This window comes from Musa acuminata, chromosome BXJ2-9, assembly GCF_036884655.1.
Source record: "Musa acuminata AAA Group cultivar baxijiao chromosome BXJ2-9, Cavendish_Baxijiao_AAA, whole genome shotgun sequence".
Lineage (NCBI taxonomy): Eukaryota > Viridiplantae > Streptophyta > Magnoliopsida > Zingiberales > Musaceae > Musa > Musa acuminata.
Window position 1 is genome coordinate 32,478,060 of NC_088346.1, and position 17,493 is coordinate 32,495,552.

Below are 17,493 nucleotides of genomic sequence, written 5' to 3' on the forward strand. Positions count from 1 at the left end.
TGCTATCATGCATGAAGTGATGAATGCTTTAGTATCATATAGGTTATGCCCAAAGTAATGTTGATTTGTTTTGAAGTGATGAAATTGTGTATGTTATACTTTGATGACTTGGAACTATGATGGCACACAATGTATGAAATTTTGCATTGATAGAAATTGTTTCACTTGAATTCAAAGGTTATAATTCTTTTTGAATTCAAGTTTACCTTATCTCAATATGATATATAGATAGGGGGAGTTAAGGTTAACTCCGTCATCAATTAGTTGTCATCATAAAAAATAGGGAGATTGTTGAATCTCGGATTTTGATGATAAAATCAATTGATAAATTAATAATCTAATCCATATATTGAGATAAGTGATATAGGATTAACTACGATCGTGACATAAACAAAATGATTAAAGAAAAAATCTAATGTTGGGCCGGAGTCAATGATCGAGCACCAGGCCAAATGAATTGGGTGATACACCGAAGGATTGGATGATGCAGTGAAAACTCACTAGGAGTTCACCGAAAGATCATCAAAAGTTTGTCGGGAGTTTGCCAGAAGTTCACTGAGAGTACGGTTGAACAACTGACGTGCCGGACAATATAAATTCCTTGTATCATAATTGTTTTAGCCTTAACTATCATAGTTAGGATTTTAATTTGAGTTAGCTTTGGGAGAAATCCTACTAACTCAATTAGGGGCCAATTGGGCCCTAAACAAGAATGAATTAGGCTGGTTAGATGGTCCATTCAACCACTTGGAGCCACGTTAGGCGATGATACTGCCTAGACTAAGCGATGGAACCACTAGAGGCTCGACCTCCCAAGTGGTATGGGCAGTGGTATCGTTGGTAGTTAATACTACCAAGCAGTGGTACCGCCATATCACGTGATGGTACCACCCTATTAGGTAGTGATATTGCTAGGACCCGATCTCCGAGGCTCTGTTAAGTGATCGTACCACTCAGTGACAATCTATAGGCTGTGGTACTACCCAGTATTGGCGATGGTACCGTCAATACCCCGAAAACTCGGGATGAGACACTTTTTACTCTATTTTTGAAGCCATTGGGGCCTATAAATATCTCACTCTTTCCTGTATGAAAGAGTACGAAAAGTGTGAACAAAAGTCTTAAATTTTGGTTATAAAACCGTTAAAAAAGTACTAAGTGTCCTCCTCCTCATTCTTTAGCTTTGTGATCAATCTAAGAGAGGTGTGAGGCTTGAAAAGGTTGTCTCCTAAACCTGTAAAAAAGGAGAAAGTGTTGTAAGATGGTGGTTGGTCTTTGTCCATTGAAGGAAGATGATAGTAGATGCCAGTGGCCTCAACGGAGGAGGAATTGGGAGTGGACGTAGGTTACAATGACTGAACCACTATAAAATTGGTGTGCACTTTCTTGTTGCTCTTCATTACTGTTGTTTTCTGCCTTAATTGCTTATCACTCTTATTTTAAGGCAAGCATATTTTCAATATCTTTTTTGATACGTTTTTATTAAGTTGAAAGTTTTGAATCAACTTAATTTTTACGATAACACTAATATACCTCCCCTCTTAGTGTCATTCATAATCCTAAGAGATAGGACCTCTAGGGACTAAACAAGCATGATTATATGATGTGTGACATGACAGACATGAACACAAACATGATCGTGACATAAGCAAAATGATTAAAGAAGAATTTAATGTTGGGTCAGAGTCAATGATCGAGCATCAGACAAATGAATCGGGTGATACACGGAAGGATTGGACAATACAGTGAAAGCTCGCCGGGAGTTCGTCGAAAGATCATCGAAATTTCATCGGGAGTTTGCTGGAAGTTCACCGAGAATTCGGTTGAACAATTGACATGCCGGACAACATATATTCCTTGTATCGTAATTGTTTTAGCCTTAACTATTGTAGTTAGTACTTTAATTTGAGTTAGCTTTGGGAGAAATCATACTAACTCAATTAGGGGCCAATTGTGCTCTAAACAAAGTTGAATTGGGCCGGTTGGATGGTCCATTCAGCCACTTGGAGTCATGTCAGGCGATGGCACCACCCAGACTAGGCGATGGAACCACTTAAGTGATCTAGGCGATAGTACAACCGGTAGTTAATACTGCCAAGTGGTGGTACCACCCTGTCACACGATGGTATCACCCTATCATGTAGTGATATTGTCAGAGCCCAATCTCCGAGGATCTGTTAAGTGATCATAGCGCCCAGTGTCAATCTGTAGGTAGTGGTACCGTCAATAACCCGAAAACTTAGGATGAGACACTTTTTTGCTCTATTTTTGAAGCCATTGGGGCTTATAAATATCTCACTCTTTCCTGAATGAAAGAGCATAAAAAAGTGTTAACAAAAGTCTTAAAATTTTGGTTATAAAAGTGTTAAAAAAGTACTAAGTGTCCTCATCCTCATTCTTTAGCTTTATGATCAATCTAAGAGAGGTGTGAGGCTTGTAAAAGATTGTCTCCTAAACCTGTAAAAAGAAGAAAGTGTTGTAAGAGAGTGGTTGGTCTTCGCCCATTGAAGGAAGACCGATAGTAGATGCCAATGGCCTCAACAAAGGAGAAATCAGGAGTGGACGTAGGTCATGATGACTGAACCACTATAAAATTGGTGTGCACTTTATTGTTGCTCTTCATTACTGTTATTTTTTGCCTTAATTGCTTATCACTCTTATTTTAAGTCAAGCACACTTTCAATAGTTTTTCTGATGCATTTCTATTGAGCTAAAAGTTTTGAATCAACTTAATTTTTACGATAACACTAATTCACCTCCCCTCTTAGTATCATTCATGATCCTAAGAGACATAACCTCTAGGGACTAAACAGGCATGATTACACGATGTGTGACATGATTGGACATGGACATGAACATGATCGTGACATAAGCAAAATGATTAAAGAAGAATCTAATATTGGGTCAGAGTCAATGATCGAGCATCGGGCCAAATGAATCGGGTGATACACCGAAGGATTGGACGATATAGTGAAAGCTCGTCGGGAGTTTGTCGAGAGTTTGTTGGAAGTTTACCGAGAGTTCGGTTGAATAATTGACGTGCCAGATAACATAGATTCCTTGTATCGTAATTGTTTTAGCCTAACTATCATAGTTAGAACTTTAATTTGAGTTAGCGTTGGGAGAAATCCTATTAACTTAATAAAGGGCCAACTAGGCCCTAAACAGGACTGAATTGGGCCAGTTGGATGGTCCATTCAGTCACTTGGAGCCATGTTAAGCGATGGCATCGCCCTGACTAGACGATGGAACCGCTTGAGGCTCGACCTCCCAGGTGGTCTGGTTGGTGGTACCACCGGTAGTTAATACTACCAAGCAGTGGTACCGCCCTATCACACGATGGTACCACCCTATCAAGCAGTGATACTACCAGAGCCTGATCTTCGAAGCTCTATTAAGCGATCATACTGCCTAGTTTTAATATGTAGGCGGTGGTATTGCTCAGTATTAGTGGTGGTACCACCAATACCCTAGAAACTCGAGATGAGATAATTTTTTGCTCCATTTTTAAAGCCATTGGGGCCTATAAATATCCCACTCTTTTCTGCATGAAAGAGCACGAAAAGTATAAACAAAAGTTATGAAATTTTGGTTGTAAAATTGTTGAAAAAGTACTAAGTGCCCTCCTCATCATTCTTTAGGTTTGTGATCAATTTAAGAGAGGTGTGAGGCTTGTAAAAGGTTGTTTTCTAAACCTATAAAATGGAGGAAGTGTTGTAAGAGGGTGATTGATTTTCGCCCATTGAAGGAAGACTGATAATGGATATCGGTGGCCTCAACGGAGGAGGAATCGAGAGTGGACATAGGTCACGATGATCGAACCACTATAAAATTGATGTGCACTTTCTTGTTGCTCTTTATTACTGTTGTTTTCTACCTTAACTGCTTATCACTCTTATTTAAATCAAGCACACTTTCAAAATCTTTTCCGATATGTTTTTATTGAGTCGGAAGTTTCGAATCGACTTAATTTTTGCAATAACACTAATTCACCTCTCTTAGTGTCATTCATGATCCTAAAAGATAAAACCTCTAGGAACTAAACTGGCATGATTACATGATGTGTGACATGATGGACATGGACACGGACACGGACACGGACATGGGACATGGATACGTGATAGTAATTGAAATATTACAGTTCCTCTCTTATCCTCCCTATTTCTAATCCATCAATCTAAGTGGTTATGTAGAAAGATAGAAAGAGAAGAGAAGGAAAGTCTAGTTCTCATTGCAAATCGACAGTGATTTTTGGATCCAAAGATGGTTCCCCTACAAATATGATAAAGTTCTTTCCAAATGATATCGAAATGTACGTGTCATAAATCCTATCTATTGTTATTTGATTTCAATCGTAACATTAAAGTATTTTGCTAGAGTATATTATTAATTTTATGCTGACATTTGAAAGTTTATTATGTATATTTTGGATAATAAAAATATTTATTCGATTATGATGTGATATACTTACTTACCAAGTTAAGACTTTAACAATTATATTACATATTTTTATACCTAAAATATTTGAATATTAAATATTTAAAATAATATCGTCGAATCATTTATTGAAGTTTAAGATTTTGAAACCTTATTAGAAAGATGCTAGCTATTATAAGTACATAAAAACTTATTATAAAAAATTATTAGATTGGCAAAACAGTACGTCGCTCCTCTTAGTCACAAGAGTTATTTTTTTACTGTTCTTGCAGTATGTATACGAGTCCCACATTAAAATATTAATTTGGTAAGAGGCTTCAAAATTTATAGAGAGATTTGAATTGCTATCATTCGTTATTGTTGATGTTCCCTAAATCTTCTTTTTCCTTGAAATTTGAGTCTTTAAAAACAATCAAAAGATGAACCCTGCTCTAATATTAAATGATTAAAACTGTTAGATTTACAAGACTAATATATTAGATTTGATTTTTTTTAAAAAATAAATAAAATACATAATTATGTAATTATTCTCATTCAATCTAAAATTACAATCATCTTCTTATTATTTTATTTTATAATTCCACATACTGTAAAGCCCTCATACTTCATTATTTTCTATACTACCCCTAAGAACATATTGATATAATATCAATAGAATCCATCAAACATGAATTGGAGTTGCAATTTTGACGCAGAATGATCATGGCCAATCGTCGACGATCCGATCCAAGCTCCACCATATCATCTTCTCATCATCTCCGTAATGATGGCCTACCCCAAAGCATTTAGGGACTTGTCCTTCCCAATTTATGGTAGACAAGGGAATAAACCTGCCCGTTCTTGCACCCACCTCTACCCATGCCCATATCGCGTATCTAACCACAGGAAAGGGTGGCGAGGTCTTCTCATCCCTGGGCCACCACCATGCTGTGCTCCGTAGGCTTGGTGCGATGGCGGTGGAGGAGGGCGCGGGTCGCCGACGAGAGCGCCCTCGATAACAAGCGCCGTGGGGATCGACGTCGTCGCGGCGTGTTCGGCAGGCCCTCGGCGACGCTGTCCTTCGTGCGATTTCGACTTCACTTCATGTCATGCCTCGCCAGCGATCAAGCCGAGGGGGGCGAGGAGGCCGGAGATGGTAGAAATCCTTGTCTCTGATCTTGTTGTGCCACATGCTTTCTACGTATAGATACATTGGGAATGAAGCGAAAGATGACGCCACCACCACAACATTTCTTTTCTTTTCTGGTGCCCGCGGCCGTGGTTGGGATAAATAAGTTGCTGCTGTGTTCCGCTCGCAGTCGTGTACGACTTCTGGACCAACCCAACCCAGTAAACTATGAACTCCACTGAGATTTGTTTGTATGCATGTTTCCTACACTGCAATCGCCAAAATATATTCTGGTTTGCGATAACGAAACCTAATGACATGTGTTTGATCTCTCTCTCTCTCTCTCTCTCTCTCTCTCTTAAGGGAACCAAGACGGGTTTCTACCAAGAACAGATCAAACGATGGAGGTAATGAATTTTATCGTAAAAAAAAAAAATGTTTTGGTTGATTCTTTTTAAGATTCGTAAGCAAGAAAATGCTGCCCGCTTTACATCACACATCTTAGCCATGCATGCAACAGACACGAAAGCGAAATGTTCCGACAGCACAAGGGTTAGTTCTGCCAGTACGACTTGGTTTGAAGGGCAAAGTTACATTGCAATGTAATATCTGGACCAGATAGAAAAGTAAACCATGATTGCCTGAGGGAAACAGGAGTTATGACCTCCATATAAAGACTCATTTGACATTTCTTTTTCTAACACCATCTCTCTCTCTCTCTCTCTCTCTCTCTTAAAATTCCAACAATTTCCATGAAAAAGGAACCTCCCAAGTCTACGAAAACAAAGCTCATCACAAACATTCCAAATGCTCTATACTTCAATGAAATGAATACAAATTAATTTCTCTAGAAAAAGGACCAGCTTTCCATCCAAAAATATAAGATCAAAGGAAACCAAAGGGTTTGAGTTAGAAAAAGGATCCAAACGGAAAACCAGAAACAAATCTGCTCCAAAGTGTTTGGCAAGGCAAGATTGTAGAAAAGGGAAAAAGCAACATCATGAAAATACAATTATTCCTTCTTATCCTGATTAAATAAAACAAAATGCATTGCATATTCATCGTGCTTAAAACCTTCACAAATCATCAAGTGACAACCCAAAAACTTAATGCCATGGTACTCACCCACCATTAGGATGCAATAAGATAACCACATGAAGCTACACCACTCCATTAACATTATCTTTGTATGCATATACAAGTCATGTAATGTGACATCTACATACCATCATGGAAACTGCAAGAGGTACAGCAGCAGTTTGGACAGAAAAGGGCCCTCACAAAAGCCAATACTGTAATCCTGAATGTAAAAGTCTCATATAACATAATAATCCGAACTACTTACCTAGAAGAAGAAAAGAACAGATACTAAGAGTCGATATATATTAGTCATTCTCTAATCTCGCAATGTACTCGTCATAGAACTTTCCTGCTCGTTCCAGTTCTCCCAGCTCAGTATAACAGTCAGCTATGGCACCATAAGCTTCAGTGATGCCAGAATCCTCTCCTGCCTTCTTGGATATATCCAAAACCATCGAGTGATACTTAATGGCTTCCCTGTACTTACCTTGCCTCTGAAGTGATGCACCTGAAAGCACCAACATAGAGTTAGTTGGGTAGTGGAAACTGGAACTCTTCAAGATGAGAGACACCATAGTGGAAACTGGAACTATGGAAGGTACTTGTGATCCAAAGTTCCAAGTTTCCACCATCCTCATGATGATGATTTCTTAAACTAGCAAGATTTCTTTCTTCATTAGTGATAACAAACGTTAAAACAATAATCAGCTGCCTCAGTTGTATGCTTTTCATGATTAATTCATAAAGTCCCCATTCTGAATGATATCTGCTGCTGTTTCTTACCACCGTGTTCAAATTTCCAGTTTCTCCCTGCTTTGGACAAGCTTGGCGAGACATACCATCATCATCCCTTGACTTGCTCTGAGCATAACAATGAGCCATGTCCAAGAATATACTTTTATGTCAAGTAGTGAATAGAATGTTTATAACCTTAAGCCAGTCAGCATACAGTGAGGTAGGCAACCAAAAAGCTGTATTCAATCGAACACAACCAAAGTTGTCTCCAGAAGAAAATGGACACCTGACCATAAAGATACTACTGAAAAAATCCACATGGTGCATGGTTAACTCTGTATGACAACAACAGTTAGATGAAACGATGGCAACGGCTGGACTAAATCATGACAAGGCTTAAACAGGTAAGATTCATTATAAGCATGGTGCTGTGCCAACAAACAGAAATGTGAAACTGCATCAGTCAGAATTATATAAAGATTAAGTTAGAAAGGTATATTGATAATCACTATGAATAAATGATGGCAGTGGTTAGGATTAGATGAAGTAACAAGATTGTGAACACCCTGAGTTTCTCTTTTCCCAAAGCAGAAAGCAACAAGAGCTATTATCAAAAGATTGATGTGGTGCTCTAGTTCTTTTGCTTTGGTACTCTGATATTCTATCAGTCAAGCAGCCCTTAGTTTTAGTATATATAACAACAAAACCCCCTTATTTCCAATGCTCATAATAAGTTGAGGCTTTTTTGTCACTTGTTTGAAATTTTGCTAACTCTAAATTGCCATAATCAGTTCTGAATTATATAAAAATTCATCTTTCTGTTATGATAGATTCCCAGTGTTTCTATACTGCTATTTCTAGAACTTAAGAAATTCAGCAGCCAGAAAGCCTACCCAATCCTCGTGCTGCCTTCTTCGCCTCAACATGATCACCCAAAGCCTGTGCAAGCTCCAGAGCAGCCTTGAACTCTTCAAATGCCTTTTCCAGGTTTTGATTTCGTAGATAGTTCTTCCCAGTTCTCAACCTTGTAATTAGGTGCTCCTTTCTAGGATCAACAACAACTTCCAATTCTTCCAACCTACTACCAACTGGTGCATAGCTCAAGTTTGGAGCATAAGACTCTATCTTTGCTTGCCTTCTTAGTGCTGCATTAATCTGGCGCAGCTGATCATTCAACCTCTTCAGCTCCCCTCTTCTTTGACGTGCAAGCAATCCTACAAAATTAAATGTCCACTTAACAGAAAAAAAATAGTGGACTGGCAAGGACTACCTTAATTTTAGTAGTTTTCATGTATACCCAACTTATAAAAAGAAAATCTTTCCAACTTGACTGGCACAAAATCCATTAGGTAAGAAGGAATGGTTGTCATTATATATACAGCTTGATTGAAACAACTAAACAAGGAGCACTAATTGTAGCATGGATATACAACCATGCCTAAAATCATTAAGTTAACAGAATCAACAAACACATGGAAATAAATAAAACCCATACAATCATTTGAAGTATATTACTTTGGTAACATGCTTAGCATTAAATGAGCTGAAATCAAGCATAAAGCCATAAGAAGTGCTATTGGATTTTTAAGTAAACCAAAATTTCACAAAGGACCATCGTAAACAACACAGAAAAGATAACTCAGATACATGCTAGGTTGAGGATAAAAAAGAAAAAAAAGACTACAAAGACAATTCAAAGCAGCATTGCCTTGGTAGTTCCTACAGCCAAGATAAATGGTCTACAAACCAACAGTCAAGCATACTATCAAGCACGATACAAACACCTTTTCTTTTTTCACAAAATGCATATTACATGTACCTTTACGGAAGTATGCAAGTCTTCTGGGTTGTTGTATTATAACCCATCAACTATCTACTTATTCTTTAATATACTGTGATTTTATAAAAATAAGTTGGCAATTAAAGAAAATCCTAATGAACATGCAGAAAACTTAGAAACTTCACAAAGCGTACAGCCATGTACCTACTTACCCCCCACAGTTGCCCCAATCATTGCTATTGCAAATAGTAGAGGCATATTGAAAACTGAGTTATCAGCTTCACATGTTTCTGCTAGAACTTCAGGAGGCAGAATGATCCCCAACATACTTACAATTGTTAATGCTTTTGAAAAGCTGAATGACGTGATTCTCTACACAAGCCATATAAAGCATGTAAAAGATCAATATTACCTCATGAAGATATTTGGTAAGAAAAATGACCAGAAATGTAAGCATATTTATGCTGAATCATATATTCGCAATATACATTTCCCCCGAACAAAAATATTGCAAACAAAATACACACGTTCAAGATGGACAATTAAGTTTGACATTTGGAAGATGAAAGATGTCCAACACTAATTGACAACGAGTAGAAAAGGAAAGAAAACTTGCTCAAAAGGTTTATTATATTAAATAAATTCCTTTCTCCGATTGAAATAATCATGTTTGACATTTTGAAGCATTGCCATTCAGGAATGCATTTAGACATCCACGATTGACTGACAAGCACTGGATGTGGACCATGGGGTGGAGTAGACCCTATTTTGTTCATTTCTTCTAGTCAAGCATTGGCAAATCAGGCAGTAACTTGTCATAATTCCAAAACTGATCCTTCCCAGATGAGAAGATTTGAAGCTAAATAACTAATTAGATAACTGTTAAAGTTCAAAAATAAGCAAGGCCAATTGCAAGTTCTACCATAACATTATATCAAAACCATTTATACACCAAGGACGCAGAAGCAAACAAATAGAGGTATCTCAGTTACTGAAAAAGACAGTAACAGAAGAAGAGTGATTTTGATATGAAATTTATAGGCATTATGATTTTTCTCAAAGAATACATGTAGGGTTTTTGAAAACATTTTTCCTTGCATCAACATATTTTTAACAAAAGGATTGCAAAGAATTTATGATTCTCAAGGAGTATGTTACTTTTGATGCTTCAATGGGCCAGCTAAGCTACATAGTGCTCAGGATTGTCTGTAATAAATCTCTTTATTCTCTCACACTTTCATTACAAAGAACTGAGGTGTGCTTTATGGAGATCTTACAAGGTTCGAGGCACTGCATTATGGACTATGCATCTTTTTGCACATCTCAAGCTCTGTTCTGGAGTTTTAATTGATAAAGGAATTCTTGTAATATAAGAAATCCAGAATACAAGTGAAGCTGCAAGAGTGAAATATGAAAAATTAGAGACTCACCAGCGTACCTGATGGTCAGACATGTAGCTAACAATGAGATCCTGAAATCCTGATAAGATTGCATCTGCATAACAAATTTCTTTAAAAATGGTCATCTGAGCATCTCGTTTAGAAACTGTCAGGCCACTGCTTGGGGAAATTTTACATTTTTCACATAAAAGTTGATGGCTAGTAAGAAGTACTTGCATCTTTGGCTCCATAGTTGACAGAAGTGGTATCCATTCTGGGTTTAAAGAACGATTTGATATCAGAAAATGATTAGTAACATGAGTTTGATAGGAAAAAAAACAAAACAAACTTTGATAGAATAACATTTGCCAAAAATGATTAGCAGGGTCCATCATCCTCAATAAGGTCAAATTGCAGAAAACATCCATGTAAGAACAGGTTTGTCACTGTTGTAAACTCACGATGTTCATATTCATTAATGCCATATTTGGTCTATTAACCTCCGCAATTCAGTTCACATGGAAATAAGAGACAGGACTGACACTAATATTGGGGGGGCAAAAAGGTGTACCTTGTTCATGAGAGAGCTAACAGGAATCCACGGTATGGAGAAAGAAAAGGACATTTCATTCTGCATGAGTAGCTAGGTCGGTAATTGCACAAAGAGAATCTTCCTTAAAATAAGCATTAATGCTTTAAGAACAGCGCTCAACGACTTCGATTTTATATATTATATCTTTGATAGAACATGACTAAACTTAAAAATACACAGCATACGGATGTCTAAAGCCATCACATTCCGAGTAGTGAAGAATGGAACAACAGATGAGAACTTGAGCACCGAAGTATCGCGAAGCAATCATGTCTCCCGCTTAACACAGACATTGGAGCAGAATATCAACAAAAGGAGCTGAAACAACGCATTAGTGCACAATTCGGCGTGACGAAGGGGTTATTCACCACAACTTGTCATGAAATCGATCAGAAGAATTTTCTAATTGGTTTGGCAACCTTTTCAACAACTTGGGAGAAGAGAAGGATGAGGGAGTAGTTACCGCAGGTTAGGGACCTGCCGGAAACCGGCCGGGGAGAGTCACCGGGCTTCGCCCTCGGCGGCGAGGGGAAGCAATGGAGGAGCACCGCCATGATGGCCTCGGAGGATAGGGTAGCGGATGGATTTCCATGGATCGAATCGCTTTGTCTATCTATCAGCGTAACCCGTCCAACTCCAAAACGCCCCTAGCAATGTGATATATTACTCACACGGCCAACCCCTTGACCGGAACGGCCCCACGGCGGATGAGGTATTTATTACACCCACAGACAAAAATCTCGGCAAAATGCTGAGCCCTATCATTTATTTCGTTTGTCCAAAGTCAAGTTTTTTTTTTTTTTTTTTTTTTTTAATTATAATTTATAATTGTATTACTTAATGGGTAATTCCTCACTTCTTCCTTACCATCTTCACTGTTTTATCCCTATCCTTTCACAACCCAGCACTTTTTTTTCCGTCTAAAATTATACCTTTTGAATTGTCAATATAGTTCACCACGAGTTGTTTACGGGAGATGACTGGTGCTGAGCTGGAAGAAGACCTCAATCTCATTCATCTTTTTCTTCTTCATTCTCATTCTCCTTCTTTCATCCTTTTTTTTAAGTGTCTTAAAAGCTTAGATTTTTATTTTTTTTTATATTAAATCTAGAAAGATAAAAACTCTTCATACAAGTATACTATTATCTTAATTAGTTGTTAATCATTTAATATTTATTTAGAGGTCAAATGTAAGGTTTTGGAGTGTGATACTTAAATCTCTTAGTTGTTAATCATTTAATAGTTATTTAGAGGTTAAATGTAAGGTCCATTCATTTTCTCCCTTATAAAACCCTCATTTTCTATAACTTATTTTATTATTTATATTTGTTCATTTATTCCTATAGTTTGACAACATAACTAGCATTTAGAAGTATTTTTTTTCTTAAAGCCAAAACTCCTATGTGCATATATATTCTTGACATCGAAGTGTCTAATTTTCTATAATCTGCTCATATGGATCTTACTAATGTTATGATATTTTTTTCAGCCAATAAAGTTGCCTCAGTCTTCAACTCAGCCTACTCAAATATGACAACTCATCAGCATATTCCCTACACAAAGTTAAAATTGTTTCATGGTACTTTTCTTCATGACTAAGGAATGCATTAAAGGAGTTAGTTAGTAGTTGTAAAACACTTAATTTCAAAATTTTCTATGCACGAAAGATTGTTTAATGCACTAGTATTTATTTTAGTGTTTAGGGTTTAAAAAGGACTTTAGAAACTAATGATATTTTAACAGAAGCTCTCTTAGAATGCTCCATTAAACTTTGTATCTCTTAGATGCTTCCTTGAGTGGTGAGTCTTTTGTTTTTAGTTATGTATCCTTGTTTATTATCCTTAGGGTGGTGATATTTCTATATCTCTTTATAATTTTAAACTTGGTGGTGAGCTTTTTTTTCGATCTTATTAAAGTTTTATCATGAGTTCGTTCATTTTCTATCCAAAAAACTTATTCTAGCAAATACAATTGTATTATCAATTTTTCTGTCAAAATCTATTCTGCTTTACCCCCCCCCCCAATTCTGCATCATCCACGGTATTAGTTTGGTATCAAAACCAAAGGCTAAAAATCATGGCAAAGTAGAATGGAAAAGATATAATTGGTGAAGGTAGTTGCCATAAAGATGATGTTGAGTCATTGAGGTTGCAGCTACGAAGATTGCTGCGTAGTCTATAAGAAAAAAATAAAATAATCGAAGAACTTCAAAGTAGACACAACCAGCATGAAAATGATGTCCATGAATTTACTTCTGATGATAATACACCTCCTCATCCAAGGGAGTCGAGAAGATTTTGTGTAAGGCATGGAGTCCAAGATGAATGACAGAATAAATATAATCTAAGATTGGATATTTCATAGTTTGAAGGTAAAATCAATGTTGATGACTTTATCGATTGGCTTAATACCGTAGAAATATTTTTTTATTTTCATGAACCACCAGAATAAAAGAAGGTAAAACTTATGGCACTCAAACTCAGACATAATGCATCTTTTTGGTAGGAAAATCTAAAGAAACAAAGAGAACATGAGAGGAAGAGTAAGATCGTGACATGGGAAAAAATAAAAAGGGAGTTGAAGAGAAAATATTTACCTAACAATTATTAACAAGAGATTTTTCTCAAAATCCATAATTTTAAGCAAAAAGATCTTAGTGTGGAAGAGTATATAGCAGAATTCGATAATCTAATGTTAAAAGGAAAGCTTATGGAACTAGAAGAGCAAACCATTATAAGATTCTTAGGAGGTAGGTCTGAAGTATGAGATTGCTAAAACTATTCAATTGCAGCTATATTGGTCTTTAAATGATATGAGCAAACTAGCATTAAAAGTTATAAGTAATAGAAGTTTGAAAAGAAGGCTATACAAAGTAAGGTGACATCGAAGGTGCAAGAAAAGGGTGAAGAATCTGCTGGCAACAAAAAAACACCTAATTCTTCTACACCAAATGGTAAAAAATGCTTCAAATGTCATGGTTTTGGGCATATTACTTTAGATTATCCAAATAGGAGGATTGTAACTTTGGTTGAAGATCATAGTGATGGAGGAGTAGATGAAGCTGACGACGAACCAAAATATGATGAAGATGAGAAAGATGTTACTTATACAGATGATGGTTTGTCTATTGTATTGCAACGTAGCTTACAAGTGTCTTATGTGGCCGAGGATAAAAGTTGGGTTAGAAAAAACATGTTTCACACTAAATGTACTTCTCTTGGTAAGGTGTGCTTTGTGATCATTGACAATGGCAGCTTTGAGAATGTGATATCTTTGGAGATAGTACAGAAGCTAAAGTTGGACACAATCCCTTATCCACATCCGTACTAATTATGTTGGTTGCAAAAAGGAAATGACATCAAGGTAACTAAAAGATGTTTAGTTTCATTTTCTATTGGCAAGTATTATAAAGACGAAGTATGGTGTGATGTTGCCTCCTATGGACGCTTGTCATTTGCTGTTGAGAAGATCTTGGCATTATAATAGAAGGGTGTTATATGACAACTACAAACATACTTATTTTTTAAGGTGAATGAAAAAAAGATTATCTTAGCTCCATTACAACCTTCCGAAATTAGTGCACTAAAAATGAAAGTTAGCGCTTTTATGTCTTATAATGAATGCAAAGGTGAATTAGATAAGAGTGGTTATGTTATGGCTCTAGTGGTAGTAGAGGAGAATGAACAACATAAGGAGACACCAACAATCATGAAACCAGTCCTAAAGAAATTTTGAGATGTTATACCAGAAGAGATTCCACATGGCCTTCCACCTTTGAGAGACATCCAACATCACATTAATCTTATTCCGATGGCTATTCTACCTAATAAGGCAGTATACAAAATAAGTCCTAAGGAGCATGAAGAACTTCAAAGGCAAGTTGATGAATTAGTGAAAAGGGGGTTAATTTGGGAGAGTATGAATCCTTATGTGATTCCAGCCTTGTTGGTGCTTAAGAAGAATGATTCTTGGAGAATGTGTGTGGACAGTCGCACGATCAACAAAATTATAGTGGATTATTATTTTTCTATTCCATGGTTAGATGATTTACTTGATTAATTATGTGATGCTTATATTTTCTCTAAAATTGATTTGAGAAGTGGTTATCACTAAATAAGATGAGGCCCGAAGATGAGTGGAAAATAGCATTTAAAACTAGAGAAGAGTTATATGAATGATTGGTTATGTCATTTGAGCAATCTAATACTCCTAGCATTTTTATGAGATTTGTGAATCATATACTTAAGCTATGCATTGGAATATTTGTTGTAGTTTCCTTTGATGATATATTGGTGTACAACAAGAGTGAAGGGGAGCATATAAATCATCTGAAAGAGATCTTTCTTACTTTGAGGTAGCAAAAGCTTTATGCTAATATAAAGATATATGATTTCTTTACTTCTAGTATTGTGTTTTTGGGGTACGTTGTTTCAAAAGATAGAATCATGATGGATCAAAGTAAAATAAAAGCTATTCTCAATTGGCCAACACTTGCTTCATTGCATAATGTGAGGAGTTTCTATGACTTATCATCCTTTTATAGAAGATTTATCAAGGGTTTTAGCTCTATTGTCACTCTAATCATTGAATATTTGAAATATGATAAATTCAAATGGACTAGTGAGGCTAATGATGCTTTTGAGCTTTTAAAAATAAAGGTGACCGAAGCTCCTATCTTAGTTCTACCAAATTTTGACAATATGTTTAAGGTTGAATGTGATACATCTAATGTAGGAATTGGTACTGTTTTGAGTCAAGACGGAAAACCCATTGTATTTTTTAGTAAAAAGTTAAATAACACGAGAAAGAAATATTCTACCTATGACAAGGAGTTTTATACTATTTATCGAGCTTTATCTCATTAGAGTCAATATCTTCTTGTCAAGCCATTTGTCCTATATTCTGATCATGATCATGAGGCATTAAAGTTCATTAATCACCAGCATAAGCCAAATAAGAGGCATGCAGCTTGGGTGGAGTTTTTATAATCTTATAACTTTACAATCAAGTATAAATCTGGTGTTCAAAATATAGTTGCTGATGCATTGAGCAAAAATCATTCTTTATTATCAGCAATGGAAGTCAAAGTGGTTGGATTTGAAACATTCAAAGATCTCTATGAGAATGATGTGGATTTTGACTCAATATAGTAGAATTGCAAATCAGGTTCCTTTCAATAATTTTCTATCTTTGATGATTTTCTTTTTTGAGCTAATGCTTTATGTGTTCTATCTTGTTCTTTGAGATAAGTAATTTTAGGTGAAACTTACGGTGGTGTTTTGGGTGGATATTTCAGTAGAGACATGACTAGCTCTTGTTCAATCAAACTTCTATTGGCCTATGATATTTAGAAATATGGAGAGACATGTAAAGCAATGTCAAGTGTGTCATTTGGCAAAAATAAAAAGTCAAAATTCTAGATTGTACACTCCATTGCCTAACCAAATATTTCATAGGAGGATGTGAGTCTCGATTTCATTTTGGGACTGCCAAGAACTCAATGGAACAAGGATTCTATCATGGTTACTATTGATAGATTTTTAAAAATGTCTCACTTTATTCCCTACAATAAATTAAATAATGCATCTTATATTGTTGATTTGTATTTTAAGGAGATTGTTAAATTGCATTGTATTTCAAGAACTATGGTGTTTGATCAAGATTCAAAATTTCTTAATCATTTTTGGAGAACTCTTTGGAGGAAGCTGGGTACTTATTTGAATTTCAACAGCTCGTATCACCCACAAGCCGATGGGCAAACTAAGGTAACGAACAAAAGCTTAGGAAATTTACTTAGAAGCTATATTGGCAAGAATATTAAGTAGTGGGATCTCATTCTTCCATAAATTGAGTTTTCCTATAATCATTCTATGCATCATAGTATTGGTAAGAGTCCTTTTGAGGTTGTTTATGGTGCTAATCCTGTTGGTCCTTTGGACTTCGTCCCTCATTCGACAACTAAACAATTTAGTGTTGAATCTCAAATTTTGATGATGAAATAAATTGGTAAATTATTTGATCTAATCCATGTGTTGAGATAAGTGTGCAGGATTAACTATGATAACAATAAGGCGTAAAGCAGATGATGGGCTGGAGTCGAAGACTTGGACGATATACCGGGAGCTCGCTGAGAGTTCATCGTGAGATCACCGGAAGCACATTGGAAGACTCGTCAAAAGCTCATCGGGAGATCACCGAAAGCTCATCGGAAGACTAACCAAGAGTTGGTCAGGAGTTTGTTGGAAGCTTGCCAGAAGACTCACCGAGAAGTTTGCCGGAGGATCGCTGAGTGAAAGAATTGACGTAACGGACCACGCTTGCCTTAATCATAGTTAGAACGATAATTAGAGTTTGATTTGGGAGGTAATCACATCAACTCTAT

General features: G+C 36.4%; 1 protein-coding gene across 2 annotated transcripts; it reads right to left on the reverse strand.

Moving 5' to 3' along the window:
• Positions 1-6,692: 6,692 nt before the first annotated feature.
• On the reverse strand, positions 6,693-11,734 carry LOC135623354 (protein FLUORESCENT IN BLUE LIGHT, chloroplastic-like). Of its 2 annotated transcripts, XM_065126218.1 has the most exons (6): positions 11,575-11,734; positions 10,716-10,793; positions 10,579-10,634; positions 9,353-9,512; positions 8,254-8,574; positions 6,693-7,133 (listed from the first exon to the last, which is right to left on the reverse strand). In XM_065126218.1, the coding sequence occupies exons 1-6, from the start codon at positions 11,663-11,665 to the stop codon at positions 6,931-6,933; spliced, it is 909 nt and encodes a 302-aa protein (XP_064982290.1). In that variant the 5' UTR covers positions 11,666-11,734; the 3' UTR covers positions 6,693-6,930. The 2 variants fall into 2 exon arrangements, with proteins under 2 accessions (XP_064982290.1, XP_064982289.1); XM_065126217.1 differs by having other exon boundaries at positions 10,579-10,793.
• Between the last annotated feature and the right edge of the window lie 5,759 nt (positions 11,735-17,493).